Below are 18,160 nucleotides of genomic sequence, written 5' to 3'. Positions count from 1 at the left end.
TCATGGTAAGTATGGTATATATTTATACATATGAAACTTTGTTTCAGTTTCATACATATAAATATATGCATCTGTATCTATATACCTTCATAGATGTACACCCATATGTATATCAATTTCTTATTTGTATACATAAATATGTATATTGCAACTGTGGGAAATGTATTTCTTGTTGTAAAAATCTTCTTATTTCTTATTGTCAGAAAGGTTTATGAAACCCTACTGTGTATTACACATTTAAACAAATCTACAACTTGATGAAGACAAAAACCATGCTTACCTCATTTGCATTTAGCACAGTTCTGAAAGATAGAACTCATAACTGAGATATTGGAAATATGATTTGTGACAATTTTGTTAGGCCAAACTGGAAGCACACCATTAAGATGAAATATGAAAAGTAAAAGTAAAGTCCTTCATACAATAAGTGTAAAGTCTTTGTAATTGAATGAAGGAAAGTTACCCTAAAAGTGCATGGGGTAAAGAACCAGAATCATCAGTCCTAAATACAGAACCTGAGTCTCCAGACCTCGAAAGAGAATCTGTGGATGGTGGCCCCAGAGTCTGTATGTTTCCGAAGATTCTTGGTGAGTCTGATAATCTGATAATTTCGGGAACCACTGATGTAGGCTGGAGCTTGCAGTGAATTTCACCTGCTGTAAGGGAGGAGGTCTCATGGAAGAGAGATTCTAAGTGTGCAAACCTTTTTTAAGCCTAACATTCCCCAAAACACTGTATTACAGAGTAATTCTACCCAGTTTCCTTTACCCTATAAAGTATTATTCTATAGCAACAAAACTCAGGAGAAGCCATTTAATTAAAGAACCATTATGTATAATTTCTATACAGTTAGGATAGAAGACAGGCAGCGAGTTAATCTGCTTTCCAGTCCCTCTCCATGTGTATTTTAACTCCCTAATCCTCTTTTTCTCTAAACCCCCACTATAATGGAACCCCTAATGTGAGCTGCATACATTTTTCAATTATATAATACTTTGGTGCCTTTGTCTCTGAGATTTACTGTACTTTCACATTTGTATGCATTTTAAAGTAAAATTCTGAAGGCTTTATAAGCACAGCACTTTCTAATTAACAGTGAGCATAAAATGCTAGTGTGACAAATGGTAACCATGCATATTAGGGAATATTTAGAATCAATCTAGGTTGCTTCCCCGCACCCCGCCCCGAAAGGTCAGGTTTATACTATCCAAGATTGGGGAGAATGAATTTGTAATTTGGACAAACACTTCCCTGAATACCAATATTACTTTATGTAGTAATTATGGGATTTTAAATGCCAGTGAGTTCTGTTTTCTTTGTGTGAACTTGTGAATGTAATAAAACACTTTTGAAAAGCTAATCGAATAAAACTATCTAAGATTTAATTATCAGCTTCTTACAGATTTTATGCACCAAATCATCTGTGTTGCCAAAATCACTTATGTGACTTAGGACTTAAGAATTCTCTTAAACCTTTCATTTTGTTCTTAGAATTAAAATGGCTTTTTAAAAATTATATAGTTAAAAAATATGCATAAAAAAGCAAAGAGAAAAAAGTTTAAACTAATCAAATCTCTACAACTCAGATAAAATTGCTATTAATATTTTGGTGGATATTTTCCGAGACATCTCAGTATATATACATGCACACACACCCATACAAACACCTAGTTTTACATAAACAGATTAATAGAATATATGATACTCTGTTTCTTGTCCTTTAGGGCTAGTCATTGTTTTCTATCTACTTTTGGTTGGGTTGTTTTCATATCAGTAAATAGATATATACATCCTAATTTTTAATCGTTACATGATATATATACACACACACACACTATACTTTAATCTGCTGATAGATATTTAGCTTGCATCTCTTTTCTCCTCTATTATATGTTTAGTTAACATCCTTCCTTGCACGTTAATCATTTTGCACCTGTACAATTATATTCCCAGGACAAATTCCTAGAAACCTGACTGAGCCAAAAGGCAAATGTTAATGTATATTAATTACCAAACTGCCCTCCAAAACTGTTATCTCAGTTGAAACTCCTGTCAGCAAAATGATAGAGCACTTGTCCTTATTTTAAAATTTGTATATTTAATTATTAATGAAGTTGTACATATTTCCAAGTGCTTATTGGATATTCTTATTTCTTTTTTGTTTAATTGCTTCACTATTTTTGTTGAGATGGTTGTCTTTTTCTTACTGACTTGTAAGAGATCTGTGAATGTTGAGATATTGTTATTTGGACTGCAAGTTTGTCATTTGACTTAATTCTGTATGTAGTGATTTTTTAAAAATTAAACTAAATGTCATTTATTTATTTAATACAATTTTTGTCAAAAATTTATCGATGCATCATTTGATAGTTTCAAGCTTCTGTATCATGGTTAACAGTGACCTTTGGCCGGATTGCAGAAATACCTATATTTCCTCATAGTAGTCTTAGGGTTTAATTTTTTTACATGATCATCTTTGATCCATCTGGGATTTATTTTTGAGTAAGGAGAAAGATAATTCAGATTTATTTTTACCCCAATTGCTAGCCAGTTGTCAGACTTCATGAATATCTAATCTTTTACTCTGATTTAAAATGACTTGCTTTCTGATATTAAATTCCCTTATATATTTGAATATACTTCTGGGATCTCTTTTGTTCTATTGATCTGTCTATTTTTGAATAATTATTATTGAATTTTTATTTCTGTGGCTTTATACTTTTTTTTATAAGCATCCCTTCATTTTTCATCTCTTTCAGATTTTGTCTGTTTTTGCTTATTTACTTGATGAACTTAAAAATCATTAGGTCGGACTAACAAAAGAAATGCTAAGATTTTCAGCTAGAGTTATATATTTTTATATTAATTAAGGGAAAATTGGCACTTTTGTAATACTAGATTTTCTTATTAAAAGTTTTTTTTTCTCACGGATTCAGGCATTCCCTTAGGTCTCTCGGTATCATTTTATGTTTTCTCGTATAGGCCCTGGTCATTTAAAAAGATTTTTCTAGATATTTTAATTTTTTGATTGTTGCTGTGAATGAAATTATTTTCTTCCATGATATTTTCTGATTGTTAATCCTTTCTTAGAAAGTTGTTGACTTTTGTTTATTTATTTTTTTTCCAGACACTTTAATGAGCACTCATATTTTTTTCTGATCATCTTTTGGTTGATTTTAGCCTTTAAAAGTCCCAGGTGGTATCCAGGAGACTAAAGAAGAAAATATAATTCCCTTTACTGTAAGACATTACTTGAGGCTGTTAGAGAATGGAGCCTAAAATAGGGAAGTTTATGAAATATAATTTGTATATCCAGGAAGGACTGAGTCCTCATCACTGAAATGTAATGTAAGTCAGACTAAATATATTAGGATGAATAAGTATGTCATTCTTATGAGATTATTTAATACTCTGAGATGTCATTTGATACTCAATTAATCTCTCAGGATTAATCTTTGTAGATTTGATATTACTTATGTGAGCAGGTGAGAAGCTAGATTTAAGTAAGCCTGAAGGTATAAGTCCCTATTTAAGTAATGAAAATGTGAAGGATGGAAGGGAAAACGGAACTGACTTCCTCAAGAATTGGAGTTTACCAGGTTGTGAGTTCCAGGCTTGCTAATTTTTTGTATGACCCCCCCAAATACAATATAATTTATTTTCTTGTCATGAGTAATCCTCCTTCTTCCTCCTTCCAACAAACACCTACAGTATTGCTCTACCTACCTACCATCCCAACCCCCCAGTGAGTAGATGTAAGATGGTCTGACAGTGCCATCTGGTGGCCACCTAGGAAACTATATGAACTAATCGCTGTCATTGGACCTCCAACCTGGGTTGGTACAATATCCTGGAAGCCAGGTCCTGGCTTGGGAACAAGCAGTTTATGCCTGTAACTACAGGCAAAGGGAGAAAATAATCAAAGTCCAAGCCCTGGCAAAGGCTGCCTGGGGAATCTGGGAAGGAGCCCAAAGGCTCCATTCACAGGAGTTGATAGAGAGCAAGGATTAGGTCCAAAAAGGGAGGTTTGCAAAGGAGTTCCAGCAGGAAAAGCTTGGAGAGAGCTCCTGAACCAAAGCAAAGAAGGGGAGGTTTTGTTTGTTTTTTTTTTCTGGTGGAAACTCTGCGTTCAGCCTCAGGGCAGGGATGAGCTTAATTGTGAGCCGTGCAGTGAGTTCTAACCCCTTTCTTCAGGGCTTTCCTCATCTACCTTTTTTTTCTTTTCTTTTCCTTAAATTTTTTTTTCCCCATAGCTTAAAACTCAGATAATTTGGCAATTCCACATAAGGTCGAAGCTACTTCACACTTCCCTTCTCTCTATCTTTCCCCTCTTCTTCCCTTGCTCCCTCCTTCCCACTTCCTTTTCTCTTTTCCCTTCCTTTTCAGCTCTTATTCTTGAGTTCTCAGGAGAACCTCCCTCTTTCTCATCCTTCATTCTATCCAGGAACCAAAACATAATCCTAGTTACAGCTGAAAAACCTAGAGATAGTGCTTGTGAGTCAGCTTTATCAAGGACAAGGGAAGGCAGAGGTGAAATGAAGAACTGGTACCACTAACCCCTGCATCCCTGGGAGGAGGGATCAGAAGTCCCTTCAACATTACCACGAGGCTCAGTCCTCCCATTCACCCCCTGCATGATCTCCCCATGTGCCTGCATTCACGATTTTTGTTTCTTTTGTTCACTGCCATATTCCCAACATTTAAAACGGCATCTGGCATATAGAAGGAACTCTGTTGACATTTGTTGAAGGATGGAATGAATATTCTCACTGTATAAGCAAATCTGGCTTATTCATTTTTTACCGTATTTCAGTTTTGCCTTGTAAGTGTTGCATTGATGCTAATTTTCATCGTGAAAGCATGATTTGCGACTTTTGTGAAATAATTCAAACGTAACATGTGAGGCTATTTCTATCCCCAAAATAATTATTTTTTAAATTCCAAACCACCAAGTGACCTACTTTCAGAAAATAACTTTTCGTGTTTCACGAGTGTATCTTTTATGTACATAAATGAAGTAGAAAACCAACAAAATGGCCAGCTTTTACCTATCTTAGCTTCTCACGTGCTCTTTGAATCCTCCCCCAAATAGAAGCTAAGACTATTAAATACAGAGGAGAAAACAAATTTGGAAAGCGGAAAAGTACCAAGCATTTGACAGAACATCTTGCCGACTGTGTTTTCTCTGTTTGCTGAGTCTCTTTTGCGTTATAAATCCTTGATAACAGAGACAGAGAAATATCTATTCTCTATATAGAACTAAGCACAGAATTTGCCTAATATTTTTCAGAATTATGCCCTTCCTTGTGATCCTCCTTAGAACTGGAGAGACGAGGCAGGCTGCTTTCGTTTCATAGACTGTTCCTCGGACATAACTCTTGCGTGAGAATTTTCTGGGGATAAAAAAATGATCACTTGCTACTTTCCATTCCAAAACCCTAGGATTTCCTAAATATCTCACAGCTCTCTCTGATCTTAAAGAAGTGCTTTCATTTCAGTGCAAAGGGGAACTGAAAATGAATTCAGAGCTGGCCTGAATTAAGACAACAGAGGAGATCAGTGGGTGTGTAATATCCGAGTGTGGTAAAGCTCGGCTAACTCACGAGGATGCATCACAACATCCCATCAGGCCTGACATTTTGTTCCTGGCTGACTTCAGTGGCAGTGATCATGGTGCGGGGGAAGGCATATGTTGAATCTATAGTTCATTGACTGCACAGTCTGTGAGAAGCTACAAGGTATGAAAAGAGCATGGACATGCTGGCAGTGCCTTTGGCTGACTGTGTGACCTGGAAAAAAATAGGTAACCTCTCAGAGTCTTAGTTTACCTTTCTATGAAATGGGAATAATGATGCCTACCTGGAAGGGCTGTGTGAAGAAGAGAGCTACTAGGTACACAGCCTAGTCCCTGGCTGGTGGTACTCCCCAGTGGATCTGCTGTGATCACGGCAGTCACGTGTTCTCTTTCCATTTCTCTCCCAGGTACCTTGGGATCACGAGGCCGCTGACGTACCCCGTGAGACAGAACGGGAAGTGCATGGCCAAGATGATCCTCTCTGTCTGGCTTCTGTCCGCCTCCATCACTTTACCACCGCTCTTTGGCTGGGCTCAGAACGTAAATGATGACAAGGTGTGCTTGATCAGCCAGGATTTTGGCTACACGATCTACTCCACCGCAGTGGCGTTTTACATCCCCATGTCCGTCATGCTTTTCATGTACTACCAGATTTACAAGGCCGCCAGGAAGAGCGCCGCCAAACACAAGTTCCCCGGCTTCCCGCGTCCCGTGGAGCCCGACGGCGTCGTCTCCCTGAATGGCATGGTGAAGCTCCAGAAGGAGGTGGAGGAGTGTGCAAACCTTTCGAGACTCCTCAAACATGAACGGAAAAACATCTCCATCTTTAAGAGGGAACAGAAAGCGGCCACCACCTTGGGGATCATCGTCGGGGCCTTCACTGTGTGCTGGCTGCCGTTTTTCCTCCTCTCGACGGCCAGACCCTTCATCTGTGGCACCGCGTGCAGTTGCATCCCGCTGTGGGTGGAGAGGACATTTCTGTGGCTGGGCTATGCAAACTCTCTCATTAACCCCTTTATATATGCCTTCTTCAACCGGGACCTGAGGACCACCTACCGCAGCCTGCTCCAGTGCCAGTACCGGAATATTAACCGGAAGCTCTCGGCTGCAGGCATGCACGAGGCCCTGAAGCTTGCCGAGAGGCCTGAGAGACCTGAGCTTGTGCTGTAAGGTCATTTATCACTGTTTTCCTTCTATCCCCCCAACCCTTATATGGGACTCCTTTTGGAAGCACATCGTAGAAAGCTTCCAGAATCAGTAGCAAGCTTATTTTCTACTAAGCGTATCAAATTTGAATTTAGAATACTGTAGACTCCAGTCTTCCACCCAGTAGAATTCCAAAAGCCAAAGATAGGTTTTTAGTTGGATTGGAAGAAGAGACTGATTCGCTGATGAATTGCAGTTGATGTCAGTGCTGACAAGGAAGGTGATGTTTTTTATCCTTTCTCCGTAAATTGGATGTTATTTAGGTCCTTATAGCTCTGATTCTTGTAACATTATCATTTTAGTTGCTATTACTCTTAGATCCAGTAAAACTGTTTTGATGACCTCGTCCTTCACTGGTGGAAATCATGAAGGAGGTGATATTTGGGGTGGGTCTTGAATAGAGAGTAGGATTAAGGGATGGCAGGGGTGGAGCTGGGTTTGGGGCTGCTCAAAGCAGAGGGGACAGCATGAACAGAGGGACACAAAAATGGATGGAGGTTCATAAAGAATCTGGGGTGTGTCTTCAGCAGGACCTAGAAGCTGGGTAGATTGGGGTCAGCTTGGAGGGCAGGTAGGCAAAGTGGGTGTGGGGAGAGCTGAAGGTTTTTGAGCTGGAGTGAGACAAGGTATGCCGTATAAATAGGAGAAGGGAAGTGGGTAGGAGACCAATGTAAAAGAGAGGTCTCCTGTCAGGAGGGCCTGCACGAGGAGGGTGGGAGAAGGGCCCGAGTAGTCTGGGGCAGTATGGAATGGTTCGTGTGGGGAGATGCCAGGATGGAGCAAAGTCTTGGAAACTACAGAGCTTTCAGAAAGTACTACCCATCTTTAGGAGTTGGGAATTGATAGAGAGTTGCTGAGTTTGTCTGGGAAGCACTAGTAGCTTTCCAAGAAGCAATTACAGTGGGCATTGGGATCCAAAAAAGGACCACAAAGGGCCAGTGGTGATAAGGAAATGGGGTTTACATGTAACACACATATGACTGAATTTGGCACTGTAAAGAAGGAAGGAGACAATATAGCAAAGTTGGCGGGTCCAGTGAAGACCTTGTTTTAAATTTGAGGTAGAGGAGATATCTTCATGTTTGAAAGCTGAGGGGAAGAAACTGGATTGTGGAAATAGAAGGTGCTGGTGAGAGAGAGAGCAGATCAGTGTTGGATGTGAGAGAAGAGTTATCCCTCTTCACTAACATGATTCTCTGGAATAGACCAGAGAACCATGGACGGTGGTAGCTTAGAGGGACCTCCTCAGTCATCTTGCCCGATCCCTTCATATGACAGAAGAGGTAACTGAGTCCTGGCAAGTGAGATATCCCACAGTGATTAGCGTTACCACTGGGTCTACATCCCACATCATGTAAGTCTTGCCTCTATATACTCTCCATATACTAGCCTTTATCTGTGATCAAGATGGCCAGGGAGACCTCTGTGCTCTCAACTGTCTGAGGGGAACAGGGTCCCAAAGTGCCCTCATGGATTACAGTAGACTCTAGGGGCTCCCAACCTAGGATACACCCCAAATGACTCTGAAAACCTCAAGGAACTCAGCTTGTTCTCTAACTCATCACCAGGATGAAGGAGGCAGAAACATCTCCTTAATATGGATAAGGGAAACCAGAGATCATCATTTCCTGTCCTAGGAACTCAAAGTTGTAAGACTACAGATATGCTAATTCTTGAGCTGTGAAATAGCTTCACAGGTATTTATTTTTACTTCTATTATATACACTCTTTGGTACATATGAAATTGTTCACAGTAAAAAATTAGAGTTTTTTTTTTTTTAAGAAAGAATACAATCTTAGGTTTCAGAATATATGCAATGAGCAACCTATATCCCCAGGGATATTTCCAGGCCTATAAGAGTCTTACTGAATTGACCACTAGTGTTTGTTCACCAGGACCAGATTCTAAATTCCTTCAGGGAAGGAGCTATGTCTTAGTCAAATTTCTGTTTGCAGAATCTAGTACAGTGCCTGACACTGTACTAGATAATAAAAGTAATAATTTCTAACAATTATTGAACACCTACTACATGCTGTCATGGTGTACATCGTTCTACCTGTAAAGTAGGTGCTTCTGGCATCCCCAATTTTCAGAAGAATAACTGAGGCTCAGGAACGTAAAGTAACTTACCTCAGATCCCATAGCCCCTAAGTGGTAGGTATGGTATGAATCACTCCAATGCATGTGCTCTTAGCTATTACGCAACACTACTTGTCAAATGACTTGAGTCTGTAGGAGTGAAGAGCTATGGAATGTTTTGAGCTGGGGATTTTAGCCATCAGCTCTCTAAGAAGACATTTAGAAAAAACTTGTTAATAGAAGTAAGTTAAGTTTATTAGACTCACTGTAGCTTAGGAGGACACCTCCTTGACAGAGACTTGATAGCTTCTCAGATGGGGGGAATAAGCAAAGGATATTGATAGAGTTTTAGAGCTTGTGCTGGGTCATGTTAAGGTAGGGAACTAGTAAGGACTGGGCAGGGATTATGACATGATAGCTTTGGATTGGTGGGTATAACTAAGTGAGGGCCTTTTTTTTTTTTTTAACTTTTTATTTTATATTGGAGTATAGCCGATTCACAATGCTGTGATAGTTTTGGGTGCACAGCAAAGGGACTCAGCCATACATATACATGTATCCATTCTCCCCCCAAACTCCCCTCCCATCCAGGCACCTCGATGCCAGTATTAATGAGCAAACTATCAGTAAGTCTAATAGTCTTACTATTGACGAGTAAGCTTGTTTAGTTGGTGCACAGTCTTATCTTTTGGAAACAACTGTTTCCTGGAACCAAGTACTGGGTGATTTTGCCTGGCCCCAGAGCTGTTTAGCACAGGAGCTGAAAAGCATGTTGGTTTCAGTTCCCAGGAGTAACATGCTGAAAGATGCGTTTGAAGAGAGTCTCCCTGGCAGCAGTGGGAAGGGTGGATAAAATAGAAAGACTGGTGGCCGGGGGTCCAGTTAAGTAGCCAATATAGAAACTAGGAAAGAACCATAGAAATCCTCAACTAGGAAACACCACTCTGTTAGTTTTCCTCCTGTACAGTCAAAGAACTTGAGAATAATTTTATTGATTATTTAAGCTAATAATTCACACATAATTCAGATAGTTTACAAAACGCTAATTTTCAAATGTCACACAAACAGGCTTTCCAGTTTGAAATAATAGTCACCCACATATATTGATGATTCACTCTCACGTATTACGCTGGGCACTCCATGTGAATTATGTCACTTAATCCTTATGACTTTATGAGAGGTGGGTTCCTTCATCTCCATTCTGTTGGGGAGGTCAAATAATTTTTTCAGCCATCCATGTGGAGCTGAATTTGAGCACAGGACATCTGTGTTTAAATGTACTTTTAACGTCCACACTACTATGACTTTTATAAAAGTAAATCAGCCAACATAACATCCAAGGATGTTTGCCTCTGTGTCTTTAGCTAATGCGGAGTCTTGGGTATTACTTTCCTGTTAATCTAAGACAGGGCTCAGCAAACTTTCACTGTGAAGGGCCAGATGGTAAATATTTTAGGCTTTGCTAGCCATACGTTCTCCACTGAAACTACTTATTTCTGGCTTTGTAGTGAGCAAGCAGTCCCAGACACAAGTAACCAAATGAGTATGGTGGTGTACCAATAAAACTTTATTTACAAAAACAAGTAGCCAGCTGGGTTTGGCCCACGGGTCATAGTTTGCTCTCCCCTGGCCTCAGAAAATGACTGTGTCCTCACTACATCTCTCTGTTTGAATTTATAATTATTGATCTTATTTATAATTATGGAATGTTAAAATCATTTGGGATGAATGGCCTAAATATTTATTAACTCTAGGAAGTTTCTAATTAGAGAGTTGGAATAGCTGCTATTAAAAAATTCTATACCAGGCTGCTTTCTTTTCAGTTCCAATGTGGGAGGACTCCTTTTTAAATTCTTGTTTATAACTGTGTCAGGCATTGAGGAGGATACAGAAAACACATGATGTCTTTCCTGCCTTAGTGCATGTATTTCTATTGCACAGACTGCACATAAACACGCACATGCTCATTCACTCTTTTTGTGTTGAGAACACAGGAAAAGTGGAGACAGGAAAAGCTATAGGATTCAGAAGAGAGGAAAGTAACTCAGTGATTTCCCTAACTGATCAGAGAAGACTTCCGGAAGGATATGGGCTCGAGTACATCTATGAAAGTTAAAGCATTTATAACTAAAGGAGACTAGAGATGGCATTCCACATGAAGGAGACATTTGCTATAGAGGCGTCAGTGTGGGACCTTACGCAAAGGACAGGCTGCCCAAAGCTAAGCATTGTTGTAGGGGAGATTTAGAGATCATAATGGAAAGGTCGAATAAATTAAATTATGAAGGATCTTCCATTCCAGCCCCAGAAATTTGGGATTTTTAGTGTAGATAAGTGGTTCTCAACCTGGGGTGATTTTGCCCCCAGGGGACATTTGACAATGTCTGGAGACATTTTGGTTGTCACAACTGGGGGAGGGGAAGACCTCCTGGCATCTGGTGGGTAGAGGCTGAGGACGTTCCTAAACATCCTGGCTTACATAGGCAGCCCCCAGAGCAAAAAATCACCCAGCCCCAAACGTCCATAGTGCTAAGGTTGAGAAGCCCTAGTGTGGGCAGAAGGAAGCCATCAACTGAATCTCTGCAAGTAGGAAAATGGACTCACCAAAGCCATGGAGACTGATTTAGTGGCATCATGGGGAATGAATTAGAAGCTAGAGGCTGGAAGTAAGGCATCTCTTCATTGGCTTGTTTTCTCCAGAAACATTTGAGGGCTTGTTGTGTACAAGGCATGGCGCCAGGAATGTCTGGGATATAAGGATGAATAAGCGACAGTCCTTGCCTCTGGAAGCTCACAGTCCAGTGGGCTGGGTGGCTGTAGATGTGGTGGTGGCTGGTAAAAGACTAGTAACCAGAACTCCCACCATGGTCCATGCTCTGCACAGCTGCATTCAGGTAAACACCAGTTGGATAAGCCCAAGCAGTCCTAACTTTACTGGAGTCTCTGGAAGAATAATGTGGCATCCAGTCCATAGCTCACAGCAAACCTTAGAACCCTTTGTCCCCCGACCCTATCTCTCTAGCGCTCACACTTCTTGGCCAACCTAGAGACTCTGGGCTGCTCCCTCCAATCTCTCTAGCTCTTTCTTCCCCTCTGGCTGCTTGGGTTCTAGTCTCTTTTACTTTTGTCCCTAATTCCACCTTCTTGGCTCTATTTTTTCTCCTATATAATAGTTTTCTTCCTTTCCTGTAAAAACAATCTACTGGATTGTGTATTGCTACTTCCAAATATTTCCCCATTTTCTTGATCAACGTAGTGAGAGGCTCAGGAGTCTGGCAGGCACTCAGGAGTCTTCCTTGGGTAGGGAGTGAATAGAGGGAAAAGGCTATAAATACTTCACTGGTAATTGTAATTCACTAGTCTAAATTACAGTCTTTGTCACCTTTTCACAAGTATTCAGATACTGGTAATATAAAACCAAATGTGATAATGTGATAGAAACAGGGATTTTTTTTTAAAATTTGATGGCTTTATTTATGGATTTGCTTTGAATCACCATAAATGGCTTTTAAGTGTCACATTTAGATGACTTTTGTTCTTTGACACCATTACTGTGAACAATATTGAATAGCAGTTTCTAAAATACTTCCATATAAAAGAATTTCATGAAATGGTTTTGAAGTAGCTCTGCCTTCCCTTCTCCCTTCTTTTCGTCAATGAGCCTCTTATAATCCCTGTCAATTGCAATTCTAGTGGAATAACCTTGAGTTCCTGCCATGAATTCTGTCAATATGCTGCTCCCTGGTTTGTACTGAAGCTTTGGAGCTCAGGGTGATTCTACCTTTTCTTTACAGAAACCAGTGATTAAAAAAAAAAAAGATGAAACGGGTCCCAGTGGAAATTAGGAAGAAGCTTCAAGCACCTGGATATCTGTGGTGGGATGTTGTCTTAAAGACAGAAACAAACAAAAATGTGGCTGTTTCATAGATTTTCTTTCCCCAGAGTAGTATTTTCCTCATCATTAACTAGCTGGAATTCAGCTCTTTATTTTTATTAAATCATCAATTAGTACTAATAATAGCTTGTTCGCTTCATGCTTTGCAGTTGCCTACATTTTAACTTCGCAGTCTCTTTCAAGTAGGAAATGCAGGCAATTGACCTCTCTTGATTTTTCTAATATTTTTGTTTGTTTGTTTTCTTAATAGACAGTAAATACACATAGCACAAAATAAAATGAAGCAATACAAACATACCTACAAGAAAAATAAGCCTCGGGGGCCTGTCTTAGAAAGAAGATATCCATGGTGCAAATCATGAAGGAGGTGATATTTGGGGTGGGTCTTCAATAAAGAGTAGGATTAAGGGATGGCAGGGGTGGAGGTGGGTTTGGGACTACTCAAAGCAGAGGGGACAGTATGGACAGAGGGACACAGAAATGGATGGAGGTACATAAAGAACCTGGGGTATGTCTTCAGCAGGACCTGGAAACTGAGTAAATTGGGGTCAGCTTGGAGGGCAGGTAGGCAAAGTGGGTGTGGGGAGAGAGGAAGGTTTTTGAGCTGGAGTGAGACAAGGTATGCAGTGTAAATAGGGGTTCACAGCAGGAGAAAGGAGATGGGTTGGAGACCAATGTAAAAGTGAGGTCTCCTGTCGGGAGGGCCTGCACGAGGAGGGTGGCATTGAGACTAGGAAAGAGGCCAAGGATGTCTGGACATTTGGAAGTTGACTAGCAGGTGGGTGGTGAGGAAAGGGGGACTTCAGAGATGGTGCTGGAGCCGGGAGAGATTCAGGAAAGTTCAGGAGCCGTTGTGAGCTGCAGAGGAAGTGCAGCCTCCTCTATGGGAGAAGAGGCAGAGGCCCCAGGCTAAGAATAAGTGTGGAGCCCCACTGGGGACACAGCCTTTTTCCAGTGCCTGCACCTACACACCCAGCAGCCTGGAGCCACAGGTCCGAGCTGAAGCGCGGTGCTTCTCCTCAGGCACCGTCACGTGGGGTAAGGCACAAAGCGAGAGATGGTGTCTTATGGAGAAACTGATCCTGTCACCAGGGAAACCCATCCGACAAGTCTTGACAGCCAAGTGAGAGGGGCACTTTCAATGGGATGGGAAGGCAGAGGCCCTGGACCCTCTAAGACCTGGCTCTCATGCACATGGATATAGTTCGGTAAGTTGAGTCCTGTGATGGTACAGAAGTAGGAGAGTGTGTATCTAGAGGGACTGTGGCTCTGCACTAAGGAGAGAGAGACTTCCTCAGCTGTTGGCCAAAACTTCTCCATGACTCATGGTACTTCTGTGAATCTAGGGAGGAAGGAAGTCAGGGAGGTGGGGTTTCCCGGTCTCTGCACACAGGGTTTACTATAGTGCCCCCTCCTAGGTTTGACGGGGAGAATACTCGCACTGTAGTCAACATTATTATCTTCAAGTATGGCAAGTAGTATTTTGCAAGGATTATTGAGAGTAGAGCCATTTTGGCCTAAAGCTATATTATAAAAGTGAATTTCTAAAGGGTTATCTGGAGCTGATTTGCAAATATATTAAGGCCCTGGCAACTTACAGAAGCTATGAAATGTATGAAAAGAGCCATAGCACTGTTTCTTTCCCCTTAGATGCTCATAACCCCTTAGAAACCACAAATAATTCAAATGACTGAATGCAGTAAATATTAAATCCACCCACCACAAAATGAAAACTCACATTTACAGTTCTGCTAAATCATTTTCTTGCCTCCTTTCTCTCTCTCTCTCTCTCTCTTTCTCTTTATAGACAAAACTCTGACTACTGTAGAAAAAAAAGTCATGATTCATGATCAAAAGCAGAATAATGGAGATGAAATAAACAAGGCAAGACAGAGGTGGAAACAGAACGAAATCAGTTGCTGAGACTTCGGAATGGAATGAGGCTTCTGTCCTTTCTTGGGATGGCTAAAATGTGACCAGCAAAGTATACCTGCTGTTCCAAGTATACTATGAGGGGGATGGTGACCTCTCCTTTTTTCCCTGTGGATCACTGCTATTGTGTGCAGATGAAAACAGCCCCATCAGCTCAGCAGTGAGCACACGCACAGAACTGAGTTCCAGAAAGGAAACAGTTTCTGGTGCTTTGCTTCTGTCCAAGTCCGTGCAAGTGAAGAAAGTTCCCATGCACGCTTCCCATGCTTCTGAGTCTAGGCCTTGTGGTGAATATTCAGGAATCATGTATGAGCCAGATGTGTTTTTGTTTTTGTTTGTTTTTGAGACAGATGTATTTTGTTGTGGGACAGAAGGGTGTTTTCCCCAGCAAACTGCGGTAAGCATAGTGATGAATACGTTGCATGTCCACGTTAGAAAACAGAACCCCGTCATCAGCTACCACTAATGATCTCCCAGAGCAGTGTCTGTTCAGCTTCTGTCAAACAGTTTGGCTTTTTTGCAGGGTCCCTGTGACGTCCCCACCAGTGTACTTTCTTTGTTAACTCGCTTCTCTCATTATGGTGTTAACTCAGGAACATCTCAGGATGGAGAGAATAGTAAAACCTGGATAAAGCTTTTTCTCGCACTTGCTCTTCTTCTGGGGGATCCTGAGAGGTGAGGGCAGTTCCTCCTGTGAGGAGTTTTCCCTGGATGAAGAGCGGGGGCTACCTCACCACACCATATAGTAACATGATTGTTGGCACAGAACTTGTGACTGTTGTTTACACCTGGGTGCAGTGGGCCCACAGGCTGGTCCCCAACTGTGAGAATTGGGGGAGGAAGTATGGGAATAATGGGGTTTCCATGGAAGACTGTGACGCTTCTGGAGATGGAACATCCACATGTTAATTCTCATTGAGCAGCGTTTTATTAAACTGTGTGCATCGGAGGTCACCTGGGCCAGTGTTAGGAGCCCTCCAGAGTACCATTCTGCTCCTTCTGGAGGATTGGTTTTTGTGTTCTCTGTATCTTAAATCAAATGTGCGCCTGGGCAATTCTGTTCTTCTCCTCTCCCTCTCCCCAAAGTGGTAGACATTCAGGGCAGGGCAGGAAACAGAAATGATCCCTTTGTAGATAGTATATATTTTTAAAATGGTTCTGTGTAATATGTATGAGCTAGGGAGACAGAAAGACAGTAGATCAGAGAAGAGTACCTCTAAGGGGACAAAATGAATACCAACCTTCATTTGACAAAAGAGAACTGAAAGAGAATATTATTTTCCTATAATATATATAGCTGTTCTCTCACAGGATAATGTGGAATTCCAACGTGGATGGTGGATTTCTTCCAACTTTCACTGACATTGCTTCTTACAACACACGGGGAAGGGTCTGCCTTTCTGAAAGGGGAGGTGGGCACTGTCCTTTCCAACAAAGCTTGTACAAATTCCTGAACCGCAGATTTGCTAAAGTAACTGTAAATAATTATATTCATAATTTAAATGATTATTTCTGGTCAGATAAATGTTGTTAAATTTGAAAATGTTTTATTACATTACATCAAATAAAGTTTATTTGTAGCTGTAATAAAGCAACTTAAATGACTTTTAATTGAAGGTCTGATGTTATAAATGTCGCTCTACATGGAATAACAGAAGGGCAAACTTTATATATCTGCTACAATCCTAACAGGTAGTTAAGACAGTTCTGTAATTAATTGCATCCATTTTGTAACTTTTAAAAAAAATAGTGACTCCTTGATTTGATTAATGAGCATTTATTGGGTTCCTGCTACATTCAGCACTGCGGACATCGAGGGAACCAGAATGCGTAAAGTCAGTCCTTCCGTTTGAGGAATTTGCCATCAGAAGGCAGACATTTCTCAGCTTGTCACCATATAGTATAGTACGTGCTGTAGCGGTTTGTAGGGAACGACATGTTTCTTTCCTGTAGTTTAAGACAGGACATAATGGTTAATTGGGTTGATGCAGGTTTTCATATGTGTTTAATTTTTTTTATTAGGACCTTAGATTTTCATATTGGCTCTTTATCCTGCCTGACTTGAACGCCTGATCCTTGAACTCTCTGCTTCATTCTGGCTACAGAAGCTGGACATTGGACACTGTGCTTTCCATGTATGGCAGCCAAAGGAAAGGAAAAGGTAGAAATTGAGAGAGAATGAGAAAAAATGTCAAACAATTTATACTATTTCACCTATGATATAATTTGTGCCAAAGGTACAGCTTTTGTTTTAACTAAGAATTGGGAAGATCACTGAGATAAACATTTTACATATATTTTTGGACTGTTCAGCAAGAATGACTATTCTAATCTCTCTTCTCACTCTAGGATATCAGCTATCATCTTTTGGTAAGGCTGAATGTTGGGAAAGGATTACTGAGCAGTAATGTACTTGTAAGAGATAACATAGTGACTGTTGCCTTAGTTTGATTCTGTAAATATTAAACAAGAGGCACTCATAGAGCCTAGGTTTTCTGGAAATTGTTTCATAAATTCTTAAAGCGTTTACCATGATGTTATGTGCTTGAGATGCCTGTAAGTGGTTTTATTTTTTTCTGTTTTTCTTTTTTGTTTCTTTTTTGAATTATATTTTATTTATTTTTTTATACAGCAGGTTCTTATTAGTTATCCATTTTATATATATATTAGTGTATATATGTCAATTCCAATCTCCCAGTTCATCACACCACCACCCCTACCCCCCACCGCTTTCCCCCCTTGGTGTCCATAGGTTTGCTCTCTACATCTGTGTCTCAATTAGTGCCCTGCAAACCGGTTCATCTATACCATTTTTCTAGGTTCCACATATATGCGTTAATATACGATATTTGTTTTTCTCTTTCTGACTTACTTCACTCTATATGACAGTCTAGATTCATCCACGTCTCTACAAATGACCCAATTTCATTCCTTTTTATGTCTGAGTAATATTCCACTGGATATATGTACCACATCTTCTTTATCCATTCATCAGTCGATGGGCATTTAGGTTGCTTCCATGACCTGGCTATTGTAAATAGTGCTGCAGTGAACATTGGGATGCATGTCTTTTTGAATTATGGTTTTCTCTGGGTATATGCCCAGTAGTGGGATTGCTGGGTCATATGGTAACTCTATTTTTAGTTTGTTAAGGAACCTCCATACTGTTCTCCACAGTGGCTGTATCAATTTACATTCCCACCAAGAGTGCAGGAGGGTTCCCTTTTCTCCACACCCTCTCCAGCATTTGTTGTTTGTAGATTTTCTGATGATGCCCATTCTAACTGGTGTGAGGTGATACCTCATTGTAGTTTTGATTTGCATTTCTCTAATAATTAGTGATGTTGAGCAGCTTTTCATGTACTTCTTGGCCATCTGTATGTCTTCTTTGGAGAAATGTCTATTTAGGTCTTCCACCCATTTTTGGATTAGGTTATTCATTTTTTAAAATATTGAGCTGCATAAGCTGTTT

At 40.4% G+C, this 18,160-nt stretch overlaps 1 protein-coding gene across 3 annotated transcripts in view; it reads left to right on the top strand.

Moving 5' to 3' along the window:
* HTR7 (5-hydroxytryptamine receptor 7) overlaps positions 1–18,160 on the top strand; it is a gene marked incomplete at both ends in the record, with an annotated part of 107,129 nt that overhangs the window by 76,888 nt on the left and 12,081 nt on the right. Inside the window, 2 exons of one of the 3 annotated variants that reach the window (XM_082673702.1) lie at positions 5,983–6,741; positions 14,564–14,606. In XM_082673702.1, the coding sequence (XP_082529828.1) occupies positions 5,983–6,741; positions 14,564–14,606 (802 nt within the window). Of the gene's footprint in view, positions 1–5,982; positions 6,742–13,848; positions 13,961–14,563; positions 14,607–18,160 lie in introns of those variants that run through there. The other 2 variants (XM_082673701.1, XM_082673703.1) reach the window with 2 other exon arrangements.

The sequence above is a fragment of the Grampus griseus genome, assembly GCF_964374135.1.
Source record: "Grampus griseus genome assembly, chromosome: 16".
Lineage (NCBI taxonomy): Eukaryota > Metazoa > Chordata > Mammalia > Artiodactyla > Delphinidae > Grampus > Grampus griseus.
This window is presented reverse-complemented; position numbering and strand designations above follow the sequence as displayed.